The sequence below is a fragment of the Nematostella vectensis genome, chromosome 2 (assembly GCF_932526225.1).
Source record: "Nematostella vectensis chromosome 2, jaNemVect1.1, whole genome shotgun sequence".
Classification (NCBI taxonomy): domain Eukaryota; kingdom Metazoa; phylum Cnidaria; class Anthozoa; order Actiniaria; family Edwardsiidae; genus Nematostella; species Nematostella vectensis.
In genome coordinates this window covers 13,026,838-13,044,703 of record NC_064035.1, presented here as the reverse complement: position 1 = coordinate 13,044,703, position 17,866 = coordinate 13,026,838, and the positions used below count along the sequence as shown (strand labels likewise).

Genomic DNA, 17,866 nt, shown 5'->3' with positions numbered 1-17,866 from the left:
TATATAAGGACCAAAAGAACAATAAAACAGGCCACTCTTTCTAAAACTCCTTGCTTAGGCCAAACCTTATTGGAACTCCGGGAATCGCCCCTGATGACCGAGAGGCCGAAAGTGGTGAATGTGTTATATTGATCGGCAGAATTTGTAAAAAAAAAAAATAAAAATAAGCAGAACAAGTAGGGATGTTTTTGTTTGGATAAAAGATACCAATAAACAAACTGTATATAATTACAACTACAATCGCACTGTCATCATTGCCTTGCTCAGGATTAAGGAAATACTATTAGATACTACTATAGCCTGAGTATCAAGGAAAAATAAAAGTACACCTGACACAAATACTAGACGCGACGCCTGCCGCCCCTTTTCAGGCCACTGTCAAAATACGCCGACTGTCAATTTTCCAATGACTCGCGTGGTGGCACAATCAAATGCCCAAATCGAATTATAAATAGCATTTATGTCAAACAAAACTACATTAGTGTTATAGGCAAGGGTAATAATTTTAGTAACGACAAACCCCGGTTCGCTCATGATTTGAAACGCAAAGGTAATTCACGGATCAGGAGATTTACGATATGACTGCAGATCCACACATCACTAACTTACAACAGGATATTCACATTACCAATTTACTACAGGCTTTTTTGTCTAAATAGACAAACCGCTGCTTGAACACAAATGACATTATTTGATAAGCTCACAAGATCAACAACTCGCGGGAAGTGCCGCAAACAATCCCAAGCATTCTTCGTGCTCTCACAGACAAATTTCTCGAATATTCGGCGCCTGGTCTGGCTAAAAATTTGATAGCTACTACTTATGATGTCCGTAGTATTAAGCAGCTTCTATGACATCCAGCGCCTTTGATATAACTAGTAGATCTTCGCTTCGAAAAACGATACCGTCCAATGAGAAATAAACACACGCAACGAACGACCTGGGCAAAACATTTGAACATCTAACCTGAGTATCAGGCGGGAATTTTCCGAAGAAAATGAAGAGAGGAAAAACTTTTTTTTTTCAATGTTAAGAAAACGATTTCTCTGGTTCTGCTAACGCAAGGTCAAAAGCACTTCTGGAGTCCGCCATTACTCTGAGAACGAGCAGTCGACGGGACAGGGTACTATATATAGCTGAACCAATCAGCGCGTCCCATTCGAGTACCCTTTGTTTTTTCGACCAATCTGGAGCCATGCCGGAATCCTGCATGAGAACATGCGATTTGAACAGTACTTGTATCAGGCCCTTGTCTTGTTTCTCGCCGGCGCGAAAGAAACATAGGAGGGCCTGATGCTCAGGTTAATACTATTATTACTCTCCTTCCCCCCCCCCCCCCCCCCCCATCCTCATCCCAAACAAAAAGGAAGAAAATAAGAAAAAAAAAACATTTTTTACAAACATTTATTTTATGTGTGAAAATTAATTATCGGTACTTCCTGTAGTCTGTCCGGCCAACTGCTACCCATTCGTCCATTCCACTGCCTCATTTCCCGCGGTTTCTATGGACCACGCCAATCCCTCCGCCGCTCACTCGCTCCATGGTGTAAGACCATTTTTCCCAGCCTGGTTGCTGTTGCGAGATCCCTGTATCATCTTCCAACATTTTGGCAGGGAAACTGGAGCCCACATCTTTCCCGTACTTCTCCATAGCTCTTCTATAGATATCTTCGGTCAGCCCTAGTAGCTCTAGTGGAGAGTCATTAGAAGTGGCGATCTCCCGGCCGAGGGCTAAATCTTTGCAATGTAGATCAATGGTGAAATCTGGGTCATAGCTTCCATTGAACATAAGTGGTACTTCCGTTTCAAAAACGTACGAGTTTCCAGCACTATAACGGATTCCGTCAAAGAAATTACTCATATCTAAACCTGCTTTCTTCGCGAGCATGAGCGCTTCCCCGGCAGCTACGAGATGTGCAGCACATAGCATGTTACTGATCACTTTGGCTACGGTCGCTTTCCCAAGTGGACCGAAGTACAGAAAGGTCGCCGTGTAAGAATCCATTAACGGTTTGACATCCTGCACGACTTTTTCTTCTCCACCAACAAACACTGTCATGAGCCCTTGCTTGAGTAGGCTCACTCCGCCAGTTAGGGGGGCTTCAACGGCGTGCACCCCCTTGCTTGTAGCAAGCTCTCCAAGCCGTATGGTCTCGTTGTAGTCTGTAGTGGTGTGATCGATCCAGACACTTCCCTCTTTGAGCATCGACAGCATCCCAGTATCCTCAAGAGCGGACTTGACGTGCTGGGGTTTCGGCAGAGCTGTAATAAGAACATCGACATCTTTTGTCACTTCCTCTGGCGAGTTTACTAGTGTAGTACCGGTGCTTTCAAGAAAGTTGTAATTGTTTTGCTGAAGGTCGAATGCTTTCACCGATACATCGATTTTCCTGAGCCCAACTGCAACAGCTGAACCAACATTTCCCGTACCGACGAGTCCGACAGTACGTGGACTCGCTGAAGTAGACATGGAAAAGGCCGCTCTCCAAAGAAAAGCATTTCTAGCCAAAAACCGTGCTCCATTCATCGTGAGGGAGCTTCAGGGGTCCAGATCCCGTCGTGCAGGATCAAATTCTCTAGCGAACTATTCACGCTGAATACATTAGAGCAGAGTATATAAGATTAGTGAATATGAATAAATTATGGAATTGCTCAACTGCAGCGAGGTGAACGGTAAATGCTTGGTCTGCTCTAAATTTATATCGTTGTTGTACCGTTTCGATTAATTTTGCTTTAACTCGTCTACCATTATCATCTTCTTGTTTCTATGAATACTGTTTCATTTAGATGGCTGAAGTTTAATATTTAGTAGCTAATGTTGATGTCCTTGCTCGTGTTGCAAGCCTTTGTGAACACACCAATGCGGAGACAAGAATTTTGCTACGTAAATCTATGTATTGTATGGCAAGGACGAGAGTTCGTCACGCAAGGCTATGTACAGGCGGGGACAAGAGTTCCTCACGCGAGTCTATGTACAGGCGGGATAAGAGTTCATCACGCGAGTCTATGTACAGGCGGGACAAGAGTTCGTCACGCGAGTCTATGTACAGGCGGGGACGAGAGTTCGTCACGCGGGTCTATGTACAGGCGGGACGAGAGTTCGTCACGCGAATTTATGTACAGGCGGGACAAGAGCTCGTCACGCGAGTCTATGTACAGGCGGGGACAAGAGTTCATCACGCGAGTCTATGTACAGGCGGGACGAGAGTTCGTCACGCGAGATTATGTACAGGCGGGACAAGAGTTTGTCACGCGGGTCTATGCAGAGGTGGAGACGAGAGTTCGTCACGCGGGTATATGAACAGGCGGGGTAGAAAGTTCGTCACGCAAGGCTATGTACAGGCGGGGACGAGAGTTCGTCACGCAAGGCTATGTATAGGCGGGGACGAGAGTTCGTCACGCGAGGCTATGTACTGGCGGGACAAGAGCTCTTCACGCGAGTCTATGTACAGGCGGGACAAGAGCTCTTCACGCGAGTCTATGTACAGGCGGGGACGAGAGTTCGTCACGCGAGGCTATGTACAGGCGGGACGAGAGTTTTTCACGCGAGGCTATGTACTGGCGGGACGAGAGTTTGTCACGCAAGGCTATGTACAGGCGGGGACGAGAGTTCGTCACGCGAGTTAATGTACAGGCGGGGACGACATCTCGTCACGCGATTTTATTTACAGGCGGGGGCGAGGGTTCGTCACGCGAGACTATGTACTGGTGGGGACGAGAGTTCGTAACGCAAGACTATGTATAGTATGATGGGGGTGAGAGTTCGTCACGCAAGTTTATATATCATGAGGCAGATGCAAGAGTTTATATACAGTATGATCGGAACAAAAGTTTGTCACGCGAGTCTTTATAGTACGGCGGAACAAGAGTTTGTAATGTAAATTACGTGTAATGAGTTGAGGGGGTACTTACATGATACATTTCAATTCAGCTGTGAACATGAGACTCTATATGCTACAAAAGGTCAAATTACGCAATGCGTGCAATCGCTTTCACAAATGAATCTAGCAAAAGAAAGGAAATCTACCTCTTATCTAATAAATGTATTTGTATCTTGGGCTTTCTTTCCAAACGCGTTTATATATTTAGAGGAGAAATATTCACGCTTAACTTTACTACGTACGCGTGTAGAAGGAATTTGACCTTGCAAACAAAACCACAATTTGACCGATTGTGCTTGTTGTCAATTAACACCTTGGCTACAAGATAAACAAATAGATTAGGGCAGAGACACGAATAGGGAACTGTTCCTTATTCAAGTTAGTCTTCGCGAATAAGGAAATGGAATCTCCCAACGTCCGATTTCGTTTTACGACTTATCCGAATAAGGAATAGACTATGAAGAGGATTGTCAGTGTTTCCTCATCATTTCTCAATAAAGGAAATGAAATTTCATAACGCCCGATTTCGCTTTAACGACTCCTTTCGAAAGAGTTCTCGAAAAAGGAAATGGTATTTCATAACTTCCGATCTTGTTTTAACTACTTATCCGAATAATGAATAGACTATAAAGAGGGTCGTTAGTGTTTTCTAAACATTTCTCGAATAAGGAAATGGTATTTCATAACGCCTGATTTCGTTTTAACTACTTATCCGAATGGGGAATTGACTAAAAAGAGGGTCGTTAGTGTTTTCTAAACATTTCTCGAATAAGGAAATGGTATTTCATAACGCCTGATTTCGTTTTAACTACTTATCCGAATAAGGAATATACTAAAAAGAGGGTCGTTATTGTTTTCTAAACATTTCTCGAAAAAGTAAATGGTATTTCATAACGCCTGATTTCGTTTTAACTACTTATCCGAATAAGGAATAGACTAAAAAGAGGATCGTTGGTGTTTTCTTAACATTTCTCGAATAAGGAAATGGTATTTCATAACGCCTGATTTCGTTTTCTACTTATCCGAATAAGGAATAGACTAAAAAGAGGGACATTAGTGTTTTCTAAACATTTCTCGAATAAGGAAATGGTATTTTATATTTCCTTTTTCGAGAACTCTTTTGAAAGGAGTCGTTTAAGCGAAATCGGGCGTTATGAAATTTCCTTTCCTTTATTGAGAAATGATGAGCAAACACTGACAATCCTCTTCACAGTTTATTTCTTATTCGGATAAGAAGTTTTTCGTTTTAAAAAACGAAATCAGGCGTTATGAAATACCATTTCCTTATTCGAGAAATGTTTAGAAAACACAAACGACCATCTTTTTAGTCTATTCCTTATTCGGATAAGTAGTTAACACGAAATCAGGCGTTATGAAATACCATTTCCTTATTAAAGAAATGTTTAGAAAACACAAACGACCCTCTTTTTAGTCTATTCCTTATTCGGATAAGTAGTTAAAACGAGATCAGGAGTTATGAAATACCATTTCCTTTTTCGAGAACTCTTTCGAAAGGAGTCGTTAAAGCGAAATCGGGCGTTATGAAATTTCATTTCCTTTATTGAGAAATGATGAGCAAACACTGACAATCCTCTTCATAGTCTATTCCTTATTCGGATAAGTCGTAAAACGAAATCGGACGTTGGGAGATTCCATTTCCTTATTCGCGAAAACCCGACGAAAATGCTGTTGGACTTGTTCTGAAAATTAAAAGGTATCATGTAAGTACCCCCCGGATTTGAATAAGGAACTGAGCGAATAAGGAAACAGACGAATAAGGGACTGCGAATAAGGAACCAGAATCACACTGGTTCAAAACCGGCGCAAGAGTTTGTCATGTGAATTTATGAAGCCTGGTATACCAGGGCGGGGACAAGTGCGTGTCAAGCAAATTCTTTGTATGAAGCATGTAACCGACCAACATGGAGATGGGACAGGACAGAAACAGAACTTAATGCAAGCTATTTCATGTACGGGAAAATGAGAAGCCGTACTGAGCTCCTTCTTAGCTGCGATGCTAGCCATAGGGATCCCATGTTTGTGCGAAAGTAATATCATTATGTGCAACACGACGCTGACTAGTTGATTGCTCTTTTGACTAATTAAAAGACAGTAAGGCCAAGGGCGGCAAGGTGCCATAAAAAGTTTTAAGGAGTAGATTACACCCAAAGCAATAAGGATAACACGAATTGAGTGGAAAAGGAGTAGATTACACCCAAAGCAATAAGGATAACACGAATTGAGTGGAATTGATAATACATGACATGTTATCAACATAATTAAGCATGAGCTCAAGCCTTATTATCTTGTTTTAGTCTATGTCTATGTACTCGTGTACTACCTCCAGGTCCCAGAGGGGGGCGACAGTTTTGAAACAGGCTACCTTAACAGCCCCTCAGTTGTACTGGGTCAAAACTGTCCTCCTCTGTGGGTCCGTACGGAGTTTCACAGGTAGTGAGGTATTGTTCTTTTTTTGTTTATTCCGCTTTAGAAGAGGTTGTACTTTTGCGAGAAGGATACTGTTTTTGATATGGCAGTATCTTCCGGGGAATTTAAGGCAAATAAGTCTTCTTGGGGTGAAAGTCAAGGAAACCCTGTACCGACCCGCAGGGGGTGACAGGAAACGACCAGTTGGTTGACCTGGCGACACGGGTAGAAAAAAGGGGAAGTGATGGTTGATGTCGATAAATTGAATTTTAGAGACCCTGGCAGTTTTCTTGTAGGGCGACTCTAAAAGGAGATTCTAAGAACAAGATTGCTCACTGGTTGTTTTGAAGAAATCCGATTCCCCTCTACCCTGGCGCGAGGAGACACTTTCAGATAGGTTTGGGATAAGAAGATGTGCGCAGGCGTATCTGTCCTGCTCGTGGAGTTGAGCATTATATGGAGGCTGCTCTTATTGCAAATGTCAATAAAGGACCTATTCACGCTGAATACATTAGAGCAGAGTATATAAGATTACTGAATATGAATAAATTATCGAATTGCTCAACTGCAGGGAGGAAATAGGTTAAATGGTGGTTGATACTGGATATGCTCGGCGAGACGTGACTAAGGCCAGCACGCTGTTTACCCGCCCACCCAGCCGTGTTCTATGCCTTTTTTTTTTTCACGCACTGCGTTCAGTGTCGAATCGCCAAATTTATCCTCAATCTTAATACGATGCGACAATGATGCAGTGTAGAATAATAGGTTACTTTTAGCCCCGAACTTTTAGTGATGTCATCGATGACGTCACAAATCACGTGACCATATTTTTGCACCTGAAACAAACATGACACCTGCCAAATTTGGTTGTGAAACAATGTTTCTTTCAAGAGATATGAATGTTTCTCCTTCGTAAAATATCAATATTTTTTATTTTGACGACGTCAGCATTTTTTTATTTCTAGTGAAGTAATTATTGACGGTGCCCACCGTTTTGCACCTCCCTTGACACATACATGACACCTGCCAAGTTTGGTTGTCATAAGTTGCTTTTTGGGGACAGACTGACATCGCCTCACTCACTGCAACATTTATACTTGATAAGTATCCTTCCTTGGTAAGTAGACCATCCTAGTTTCTCCTCCCCACCAAGTCCCACCTGTAACTTGGCAAGGGACCAGACACCAGCCTATGATACCACCCCATTTAGAATCTCAAGGACACCAAGTCCTACCTATGAAAAGACTAAATAAATAGCTTTTCTGGGTTCTACAACCTGCAAGGTTGACACCAATTATATTTCCTTAGCTGTTGGAGTAAAAATTTAAAAAGGTTCAAGTAAAATATTAAAATTATAAACCAAATAAAATTGTTATGCATTTTTATATAATTCCTGATTCTTGTTATATCATTAAAATAAGGTCATGCTACAAGAAAAAAACATTTCATTTTGGCAATCTTTATTTACAGACAATTTCAAACAATGTATACATAGAAACAGAATGGAACCAAATAAACCCCCTTTTTATCAATACCATGCCATGGGACAATAATTGTTAGCTGCATATAGTATCATGAAGTCAAAGACAGGTGTAGACAGTTCTATCTTGTGTACCAGAGGTTAATTGAGCCGTATTGCCGCCCATTAGCTATTATCGACTTTTTTTTATGTATCCATGGTTAATAGAACAATAGTCCTTGTAAAATTTTGTGAATGGAATAAATGAACATTACTACTTAAGAATGTGTATTTTCAATGAGCATACAACAAGCATATTAAACTGATCACTTTTTCCTATTACTTGAAGTCTTCAGCACTAAACAAACCCTAAAAACAAACACAGGAATAGGTCAGGTATTCAGATAATTTGTTTCTATTTATTTTTCGTCTTTTTTTTCAAATTGTAAAATGCATAACATTTGGTGCAAACTAGTGTGAGGTCATGCCAGGAAATATGAAACTAAGGCTTTGGCGTATCGACTGAAGCTTTGCGAGGTCGATGCGCCAAAGCAGAGGTTTGATATTTCCACATTCAACAACAAGTAATTGGACAACTTTTCAGGCTATTTTCTTTCTATTTGCACCTTTTGGAAGCTACAGGTTTTATCATAGGTGAAGTTGATACAAACAATAACAAAGAAAGCTCAGATGTCAGTCTTCACGGCATAAATGGACTTTTTAGTTCAAAAACTTCACGGTATGTAGAGAACAAACTTCTGAAGTAAAATGAAAAGGCCAATCGCTTTGTGCTGCTTTATGATTTGATGGAAATATTGCATTTACAAATAACAGGTAGTACTTTTATATTAAAGAGACTTTTCTGGGTCTTTACACCCCTTGTTATTTATTCATTTTGTTTATCAGATATACATTTCTTGGCAATTGTAGGTGATTTCAATTTTAGTTAAAAAAAAAACTGTACAACTAAAAGTTGCTACACACTATACAGGTCTAGGCTATGCTTTCTTCACTTTTGGTGAGAGATAAATGATTAACACAGGCAATAAATAGATGTATCTAGGAAATTGTTATCACTTCAGTACAGGCCAGTGCAATCAAGTGCTCTAACAAAGGTTCTTTTCTTTATCAATAAGGATAAGGCTTAGCTGTTTCTGCAGTTTTCATAAGTGATTCTGTATCACCCCCACCCCCCAGTATTTCAAGGCATGCTATGGCAATGAAATTGTATTCACAATACCATACAATAATATATAATCTTTATGAACAAAATGCTATGGAATATGAAATGTTTATGAACATAATACTATGAAATATCATAACATAATAGAACATAATTCTACAAAATATGAGACAACTAGTCACCTTAGCCCTTCTCAAAATGGAGTCCTTGGATGGATCATATGGCTGCTCTTTAGAAGGAATTTCTAACACAGCAGGAATTGCTTTCTCATAAGCATCTATTACATGGCGAATTTCCTCTGCAATCTGATGTTGAACAAAGAGCACCAGTTAGAGGATTGGGCATCCAAAAGACAAATTCTATATGTGCCATTATTTATCATACATTACTTTTTTCTAGGCAGCCCAAGAGGGGGTTTGAACCCTCTAAACATTCTGTATAAGATTTTGATAGATGTTTTGGCTTTTGGCTGGTTTAAGTGGCTGTCAGGAAAATCCGTCATGAATAGATGGAGTTTGCTTCATTAGACAATGTCAAAACTCACATTTTGATTGATGAGTAAAATAGCAATATCTGCCCTGTTGATAAACTGTTCAAAGGCTTTCTCAATTTCACTCACAGAGGTATCTGCAATATTGTTAAACAATGATGTTTTATACAAATGAACATATTCCTGTTATTAAAACACTAATAAAATATTTCAATATCCATATCATTAAAAAAGTAAAGCAATTAGGCCAAGTAAAAAAAAAGACACGTTCATCGCCCCCGCCCACACCCTTTATTTAGATATTTCTGCTGCTGTTTTGATTGTTTGTTCCTCAGAAGTCCAAATTTTGTGTTTTAGAGGTGCCTGGGCACTGAAATTAAGACGTTCCCGTTTCAAGGCTTTTCTTACATTTTGTTTTTTTTTTACCCATTGCAGGCAAGTGCCTGGATGACACAAAATCCACCAAAAAGAAGCTCTCTAGCGCTAAAATGGCAAATGTTTGCGTCATTACAGTTTCTAAACGAGCATGGGCACCACCTCTTTTTATTTCATAATTTCACTTTATATAAGTAAGTAACTTACTAATAGACAAATTATGAAAGAAATTCTACAACAAGCTTTACTTAATTATGAATCACTCAGGCAAGTGGAACCTGTAAACTTGGCATCTCTTCGTGGTACACCATGGATGAGCAGCCTACCATACAACTTTTTCATATTGAAAATGGTAAATTGGCATATTAATAAAATAAAACTAACCCTTATGGACGACAAGGAAATTCTTTTGCCGTTTAGCGTTTACCTCTCCAATTCCTCCCAGAAGAAAGCCAGTACATGTATCCTAAAATAACAAATAACACATCGGACTGAATCGATCATTATCTTTTTAAATTTAAGGATTAATTCTACGTACTTCGTCGCCTATCACGGCAATCAGTCGACCCTTTGCTCCTGCCGTCACTGCCGAATGGGCCGCCATCTTGCCTCTTGTCATGGGAGACTGCTGACCGGAAATGGGTCATGTGGTCTTCACCCATCTTGATTGATGGAAGGGGAGGGGGCGGGGAGTTTCTTTTCTAACTCCGAAGGTAGTCTTGACTTTGAACCTTAATTGTTCAAAGCATCCACTACATTTTTTCGAAAGATTTCTAGTCGGTAAGGAAACCGGGGAGAAACGTTAGGGTCATCGTCCTGGGTCTCCGGGGATGCCAAGCTCACAGTGTGTGATCACGTTGTGAATCTCACATAAAAATTTGTACAAGTTATAAAGTGAGGCGTTAATTTTACTATGAAATAAAATATTGAAAATCTCAAAAATATTCGTACACGTATTTATCTACAATGTAGTCTGGAAGAGATTGTATATTATAAATGATGAGTAAGATATTGTTATACATGTGCAGAGGAAGCCCAAATCCCCCCAAATAGACGTGTTCGTGAAACAGAAGAATAAGTACAATACACCAAAAACTGTATTCGACTCTGCCAAATTTTCGTCTTTAATGAGACTTCTTCGGGGCAGACATATGCCCTGAAGAATACCAGTTTTTGGTGTATTGCAGGGGTTCATAACTTATGAAGCGTCGGAGTCTGTTAAATTACATGACACAATAAAAGTAAAACATGTTCTTAGGGGTTTCAGTGTTTTTCTCTTTCGATAATTATTTAGTGTAAGGATTTTATTTCAGACGAGTATCGAGATGCGGGCACGAAATAAGCTGTGTCATTTCTAAATCAATGTCTACGCACGTCACTTCCCCCCAAACTTCCTTCCCCCTCCAAGGGCTTGCTGCTAACCAGTTTGTCTGGTTTTTACTAGCTTGATTTCACGCGAAACACAACGTCATGTTTATATCAAGCTTTTCGTCATTTGAAGAAATAGGTTTATAGATCAAGTAGAAAATTCTCTATATTATTAAATACACTGTTTTATGCTCCGTTTCAGTTCTGGTTGTAAAATAAAGGCTTGAAGAAAAGGGCTTTCATTTATAATCTTCGTGATACTATGCTGGTTGAATACACCAAAAACTGATATTCGACTCTGCCGATAGCCTGCGTACATCCGGTAAACGCTTATAATAATGCAACTATTTCCGGCTGCACGCACGCTACTCTGCTAAATTTTCGTCTTTAATAAGACTTCTTCAGGGCAGACAAAAATTTGGCTCATGATACGATCCAGGAAGTGGTAAGAAACCTTGACAATAACCTTACGCTATTCAATGGAAAAAATGCCACGCGACATAAAAAATTATTCAAGAATACCAAATGAATCTAAGTTATCATGGACTTTGGAAGCACGTGTCTCGTACATGTACAGATGTCATGCTATTCTCTCGGCCAATCAAATTTAGATAAATAACAATCCTCATCACTGTGATTGGTTGAATTCTAGCGTGACGTCATAGCGTGGTGGCTCAAATTTACGATCAGATACCGGCAGATTTCAGTTCACCAAAAATGGCGGACGGTAAACTAGCTTTTTCAAACATTCAGAGCGAAGAATTGCTTGGTGTTCGTAAGAATGAGTCTTCGGTAAGGAAAAAAAAAAGACGAATGTGCCACTCTGCGTTTCTACTTGGTCGCTGTCATGTTTTTAAGACCGTAAAAATACAATTTGTTTATTATTGTAGAAGAAGAGCCTGGACGTAGAAGTCGCGATTGAAGCGGGAAGTCGTTTGGTTCTAACTGACGAGAATGAGGAATTTGATCCTTGGGCCTTGCCTGCGTTCAAGAGTGTTGGACCCAAGTGGTCGGGTAAGTATCTGGAAACAGTTTTTTGAATTTTATTACACTCTTATATTCCGATTATTAACAATTCTTGGTTTTTTTGGTCCTTGACTGATTTGCGCGCCAACTTTTTGGCGCGCACTTACATACATTTTGTTGATCTCCATTATTCTCTCTTTTCCCAGAGCTTGAAACTTCTGGAAAACTAAAGCGAGTGCTGCTTTTGATCATCAAGTTTGCCATGCTTACTGGTTTGCTGTATCTGTTCATCTGCTCGCTGAGTTTCCTGAGTAGTGCGTTTCGTTTACTTGGCGGAAAAGCGGCCGGAGAGGCGTTTGCTTCGAACAAGATTCTGACCAACCCTGTTGCCGGACTGATGATTGGAATACTCGCGACTGTTCTTGTTCAGAGTTCATCCACCACAACATCCATTGTAGTAGCCATGGTCGCCTCTTCCAGTAAGTTCGAATTAATCTTTTCATTTACTCCAGCCACCAGTTCATGCCATGTGCGCTCATCATTGATTACACGCACGACTTGATTTAGAGAAAATTTTTGCTCTGTAATTCTTTTAAAATTATAAAGCAAACACAGGGCTCACTCTGAAAAGGCTCCACTAAATAAAACTGGGTGAATTGGTCCCTCATTGTGGGTGGGGGGAGGCTCCTGTTCCTTAAATTGAAATTGGTCATTTCTTTTCAGTAATAGACGTGAGACCTGCCATCCCTATTATCATGGGTGCCAACATTGGAACCTCTGTGACCAACACAATTGTGTCCCTTGCCCAAGCTACTGAGCGCAATGAGTTCCGAAGAGCCTTTGCTGGTGCTACAGTGCATGATATCTTTAATTGGCTCTCCGTGCTGGTCTTTCTACCTCTGGAAGTTGTTTCTCACTACCTGTTCCACTTCACAAGTGTCCTTGTCAAGGTCATGGATCTTAAAACCAATAAGGGGTACAAAACAGAATTCCTGTCCAAACTGACTAAGCCATTTACACAGCTTGTCATCCAGCTTGATAAGAAAGTCATCACCCAAATTGCACTTCAAAAGAAAGGCGCTGAAGACAAGTCTTTGATTAAGTCTTATTGCAGTAAAGAAAGTGTAGTTGTCTTGGAAAATGTCACAAGCCTTATCAATGAGACTGTTAATGGCATCACTGTTGCAGTCAACAGAACAGCACCAATGAACATTACGAAAGAACTCAAGAACCCATGCAAGTTCCTGTTCTATGACACTGGGCTGTCTGATACCTCCGTTGGAATCATTTTACTGGTAATTGCCCTCCTCATTCTCTGTACCTGCCTTGTTCTGATTGTCAAGCTCCTCCACTCTCTGCTAAGGGGCCAGATTGCTGCAGTCATCAAGCGCACAGTCAACTCGGACTTCCCCAAGCCATTTCACCACTTCACTGGGTACTTTGCCTTGCTAGTGGGTGCCACCATGACTATCTTGGTTCAGTCAAGTTCCATCTTCACGTCTGCTCTCACCCCCCTGATTGGTGTTGGTGTTGTCACCATTGAGCGTGCCTATCCCCTTACCCTGGGTGCTAACATTGGTACCACTGGTACTGGAATCTTGGCTGCCCTTGCAAGTGACCAAGGACAACTTGATAAAGCCCTCCAGATCGCCTTGTGCCACTTGTTTTTCAACATTTCTGGTATTCTTCTGTGGTTCCCTATTCCCTGCATGCGCAGAGTCCCCATCAACTTTGCCAAGACCCTGGGCAACAAGACTGCTGATTACCGTTGGTTCGCTGTGGCCTACCTCATATTTGGATTCTTCCTTCTCCCTGCATCAGTGTTTGGCCTCTCCCTTGCCGGTTGGCAGATCCTCCTTGGTGTTGCAGCTCCCCTTCTCCTACTGTTCTTGTTCATACTTGTTACAAGTCTGCTGCAGCGCAGGGCCCCTAATGCTTTACCAGAAGTTCTGAAAGACTGGGAATGGGCACCCAAGTGGACACGCTCTTTGGAGCCTCATGACAAAGTCATCACCAAAGTGTGTGAAATAAGCAAAGGGCGATGTGGGATCAAAAGAACTAAAGATCTCCCTGATTTGGAGACCTGTGTATAGAAGAAGTGTGTTTTGGTAGTGCATGTAAACATGCCAAATCAATAAGATAAGCATAGCAATAGATTATATTAATTTATTTTGATACATGATTTCTTTACTATCTCTTTATTATGTGGAGCCTTTTTTTGTTCAGTTTGAACTTACATAATGTTTAAACATGCATACAGTACAGTTCATATTTGAATAATTGTTAAAACATTGTTTTTGTGGGGTTATTTATTAATTTACATGCTTTGCTTTCTTTATAGGATGGTTTACATGCATTTAGCAAACATGGCTATCTAAAAGATCTTTAGAAAGCAAAATATCAGCAATACATGCTAATGTTTGCTTCTAAAGTGGTCTTTTAGAAATTGTTTGCTTCTAATAATGTAAGTGTTCATAGAAAAATATAATATACATTTATATGAGAAAAAAAATAAAACATACTTTGAAGCCTTATCAGGCTTTGATTCACATTATTTAAGGTAAGTTTTATATTAATTTGGTAGCATAACGCATGGTGGCATTGCAATAAAATAAACATGATTTGTGTAATGATTTGAACATTGTTATTGGTGATATCATAATACTCACAATAGCCTAACAAGAAAAACCTGCCCCTGTATAATTGGCGTATCATAATGCTCAAAGTATTTGTTTTGGTTACTACATGGTTCTATGATTATGATAAGAAATGGTAGCCTAGCAAAAACAATGTTTCAACTACATGTGATATTTTTGGCTGGAATTCTTCACTAGAAATCTTTGAAATACCAGTCAGTTCCAAACTTTGTTATTGAGTGCAGAAGATAGAAAGTGCCTGTGTGTGTGTTTTTTTTTTTTTAGGAAATTAATGTAAAACCATTTTTCAAAGCTGAATAGTTGTTGGCTGCTTAGATTGTTCATTAATTCTCATTCACTTATTCACCCATACCAATGGGTTAGGCCCTTTAAATAGAATACCCTTGCTGATAGTTTGCCACCACAATTATAAGGTAGTTTTATGGTAATTCAGAGAATATGTATAATTGATAGACTTATTTCTTTTCAGGTGGGGATCAAGAATTAAGACTAGGATTTTAAACAAATCATTCCAACAAGGTCTTTTTGGTGCATTGTCAAGTGTTATATGTACAGACTATTTTTTGTTGAATTGTATATTATGGTACTGCTCTAAATGTTATTTATGTTAATGACTAGAACCTGTTTACTTACAGAAGTCCATTTTCTTTTCAGGTTTGTGTAGACAGGCTACACCAGAGCTATTTACATACCAATTTGTCTACTAGAAAAATACATATTAATAAGGCTAGTGTTATTTTTCTGGGGATCATCCACACAAGATAATACAAATTTGCAAATAAGATTTTGCCTCAAGACATTTTTTTTAAAAACACGAGGTTCCCCTTTAAAAGGGAAAGCTCCTCCCGTCCCCGGGCTCAAATTTGCAATTATAACCAGAACACTGCCACAAATTACAAGTCTACTGTAAAATTGCTTATCTCTGAGTCTAAGTCGGCTGGAATAAAATTATTTTTGCACAGGTAACAAGACAGTTTTCTTAAGAGATTGATAAATTAGTTATTTGCTGTCCACTCACCTTTTCGGTGCAAAATTTTGCGCTATCCATTACCTAGCCCACCTGCATAAATTATTCTCGCGCTGTGATGGAAATGCTTGTATTTTAGAGCGCACACAGCTTAGTATAGCATTATTTTATGATAGAAACATTTTTAGATGGACAACTATGAATGAAATTTATTTTGGTTTTGAATATGAAATTTGGATTCAGCGCTCGGAGCAATTGTCTTGACTCATTGACGGCTGATTGATAACTGATTGTTCTTGAGCCTGGGGGTGGGAGGAGCTTTCCCTTTTATAGCGGAACCTCGAAATGTTTGTGTATCGAATATTTTCTTCAATTTGTTTTTCGAAGAAAATAATCCTAAAGACCAAAATTTCCCTGCAATTTTTCGCTGCAAAGTTGAAATTTATCGTTATTCCAGGGTGCTGACAAACTCATTCCCCTGAGTGTGGTTGGGGGCCAGACACAATAGAAAATGCAATGCCATGGCAACCGCTGTGACCATTGTATTGTGTCTGGGGGGGAGGGGGGGCGACTTTTGTCAGCACCCTGGAAGAACGATAAATTTCAACTTTGCAGTGAAATTCTGGTCTTTTTGATAATTTTCTTTGATTGATGTTTAGAAACTATTCTTCTATGGCATATAGAATTTTGAAGGGAGAAGCTTCCGTTTTCTGCCGAAAAAGTTGCCTTGAAGAGTCAAAGTTGTGATTGCTAGGGAGCTTCCTACCCTGTTGTATTTTATTACGAGTGGGGAGGAGGTGAACCGAGATGAGGGAGGAAAATCGCCTAAAATGTTATGAATCGCGGCTAAAACAGAACCAGATCAATCTCTACGACAACAACTACAATAAATTGGCTTTATAAAATATATACAGTACACAAATTAAAGAAAATATTCGATACACGAACATTTTGTCTGGTTTTCCCGTGGGCATACTGCAATACAGTGAAACCTCTACACGTTCTTACTATATTGATCAACAATTAGGCACAAGAATACACTTTAAGTGTATGTGGGTGACGACAAATTCAAGTTGCATTTTGTAATGACATTTGGAGGCACAAATTTTTCATCTAGTGATTTGCAACATTCAGAGCCATTTTGAATTGTAAAAAATATTTTGATATTGATCATAGAAAAAATTTGTCCATTATTTTTCTTACCTTTTATGGACGTGGTCTAACAAAGCTATGATTCGACACAAGGTTGAAAAAGTATGTTGAACACCTGTGAAACAGCAGTTGCGCTGACGATTTGAGTGTTAACTGTAAAACGGCCTAACTAGTATTGTTGGCTATTGAACTTCATGCCTATCAAATAGTACTTTTCTCCCATCTTTATTTGCCTATTTTTTTAAAACTATCATGGTGGCCATGGTTGTACATTGTGAACAAACATCCACCCTGTACAGCAAAATGTTCGTGAGACGAGTTTTTTTTTTCTTTTTTTGCTGCTGAAATTGATAATTATTATTACTGTAAGAGTAGACCATTTGATTGATCATTCATTTGTGTTGATGCTACTAATAACACCAAATGATTGTTTTATCACTGCGCAATTCATTAGTAGATGCAAGTGTATGAGTAACATCTTTAGAGACTACCCAGATAAAAATCCTTTTTTCTGCTCCGACAGAAGACTAACACTCGAAACATCAGCACAACTAATGTTTCACAGAGGCGATTCACATACTTTTTCAACCTTGTGTTGAATTATGCCTTGTCTATACCACACCTACGCAGACGATCTAGTCCTTTTACAGCTTGTCTGTAGTCTTTTTAGTTATACCAATTGCCAAAAATTTTTAAAGCATCAAGTCTATTGAATCGAAACACCTCAGGTAAGTGTAATATGTTGTGTACTGTATGATTTGTGTATACTGTATGTTTTGAGAAATAAAAAAATGTCTATCTATGCTGTTGTATGCGTCTTGCTTTAACCTGGGTACCAGAGCCTCCAAATTAATTTGTAAAAGGCAACAATGACTTTTCTCTGTTGTCTTGTGAAGCTGTTAGCTGGTATTTGGCTTATAACTATGGTTGTCTCAGACATG

General features: G+C 39.6%; 3 protein-coding genes across 7 annotated transcripts; 1 reads left to right on the top strand and 2 right to left on the bottom strand.

Moving 5' to 3' along the window:
* Positions 1-1,486: 1,486 nt before the first annotated feature.
* LOC5521647 (2-(hydroxymethyl)glutarate dehydrogenase) lies at positions 1,487-2,527 on the bottom strand. The gene has a single exon (XM_032367062.2). The coding sequence runs from the start codon at positions 2,525-2,527 to the stop codon at positions 1,487-1,489; it is 1,041 nt and encodes a 346-aa protein (XP_032222953.1).
* Positions 2,528-7,751: 5,224 nt separating this feature from the next.
* LOC5521752 (V-type proton ATPase subunit F) lies at positions 7,752-10,491 on the bottom strand. The gene is made up of 5 exons (XM_001641376.3): positions 10,354-10,491; positions 10,200-10,281; positions 9,495-9,577; positions 9,133-9,255; positions 7,752-8,136 (listed from the first exon to the last, which is right to left on the bottom strand). Exons 1-5 carry the CDS (start codon positions 10,432-10,434, stop codon positions 8,107-8,109), a joined length of 399 nt encoding a protein of 132 aa, XP_001641426.2. The 5' UTR covers positions 10,435-10,491; the 3' UTR covers positions 7,752-8,106.
* Positions 10,492-11,832: 1,341 nt separating this feature from the next.
* LOC5521751 (sodium-dependent phosphate transport protein 2B) lies at positions 11,833-17,727 on the top strand. Of its 5 annotated transcripts, XR_004291059.2 has the most exons (6): positions 11,833-11,975; positions 12,074-12,197; positions 12,356-12,628; positions 12,873-14,613; positions 15,276-15,325; positions 15,461-17,727. XR_004291059.2 is itself a non-coding variant. In XM_032366838.2 (4 exons), exons 1-4 carry the CDS (start codon positions 11,901-11,903, stop codon positions 14,240-14,242), a joined length of 1,842 nt encoding a protein of 613 aa, XP_032222729.2. In that variant the 5' UTR covers positions 11,833-11,900; the 3' UTR covers positions 14,243-17,727. The 5 variants fall into 5 exon arrangements, 1 of the variants encoding a protein (XP_032222729.2); XR_007306578.1 differs by lacking the exon at positions 15,276-15,325; XR_004291057.2 differs by having other exon boundaries at positions 15,276-17,727.
* The last annotated feature ends 139 nt before the right edge of the window (positions 17,728-17,866 follow it).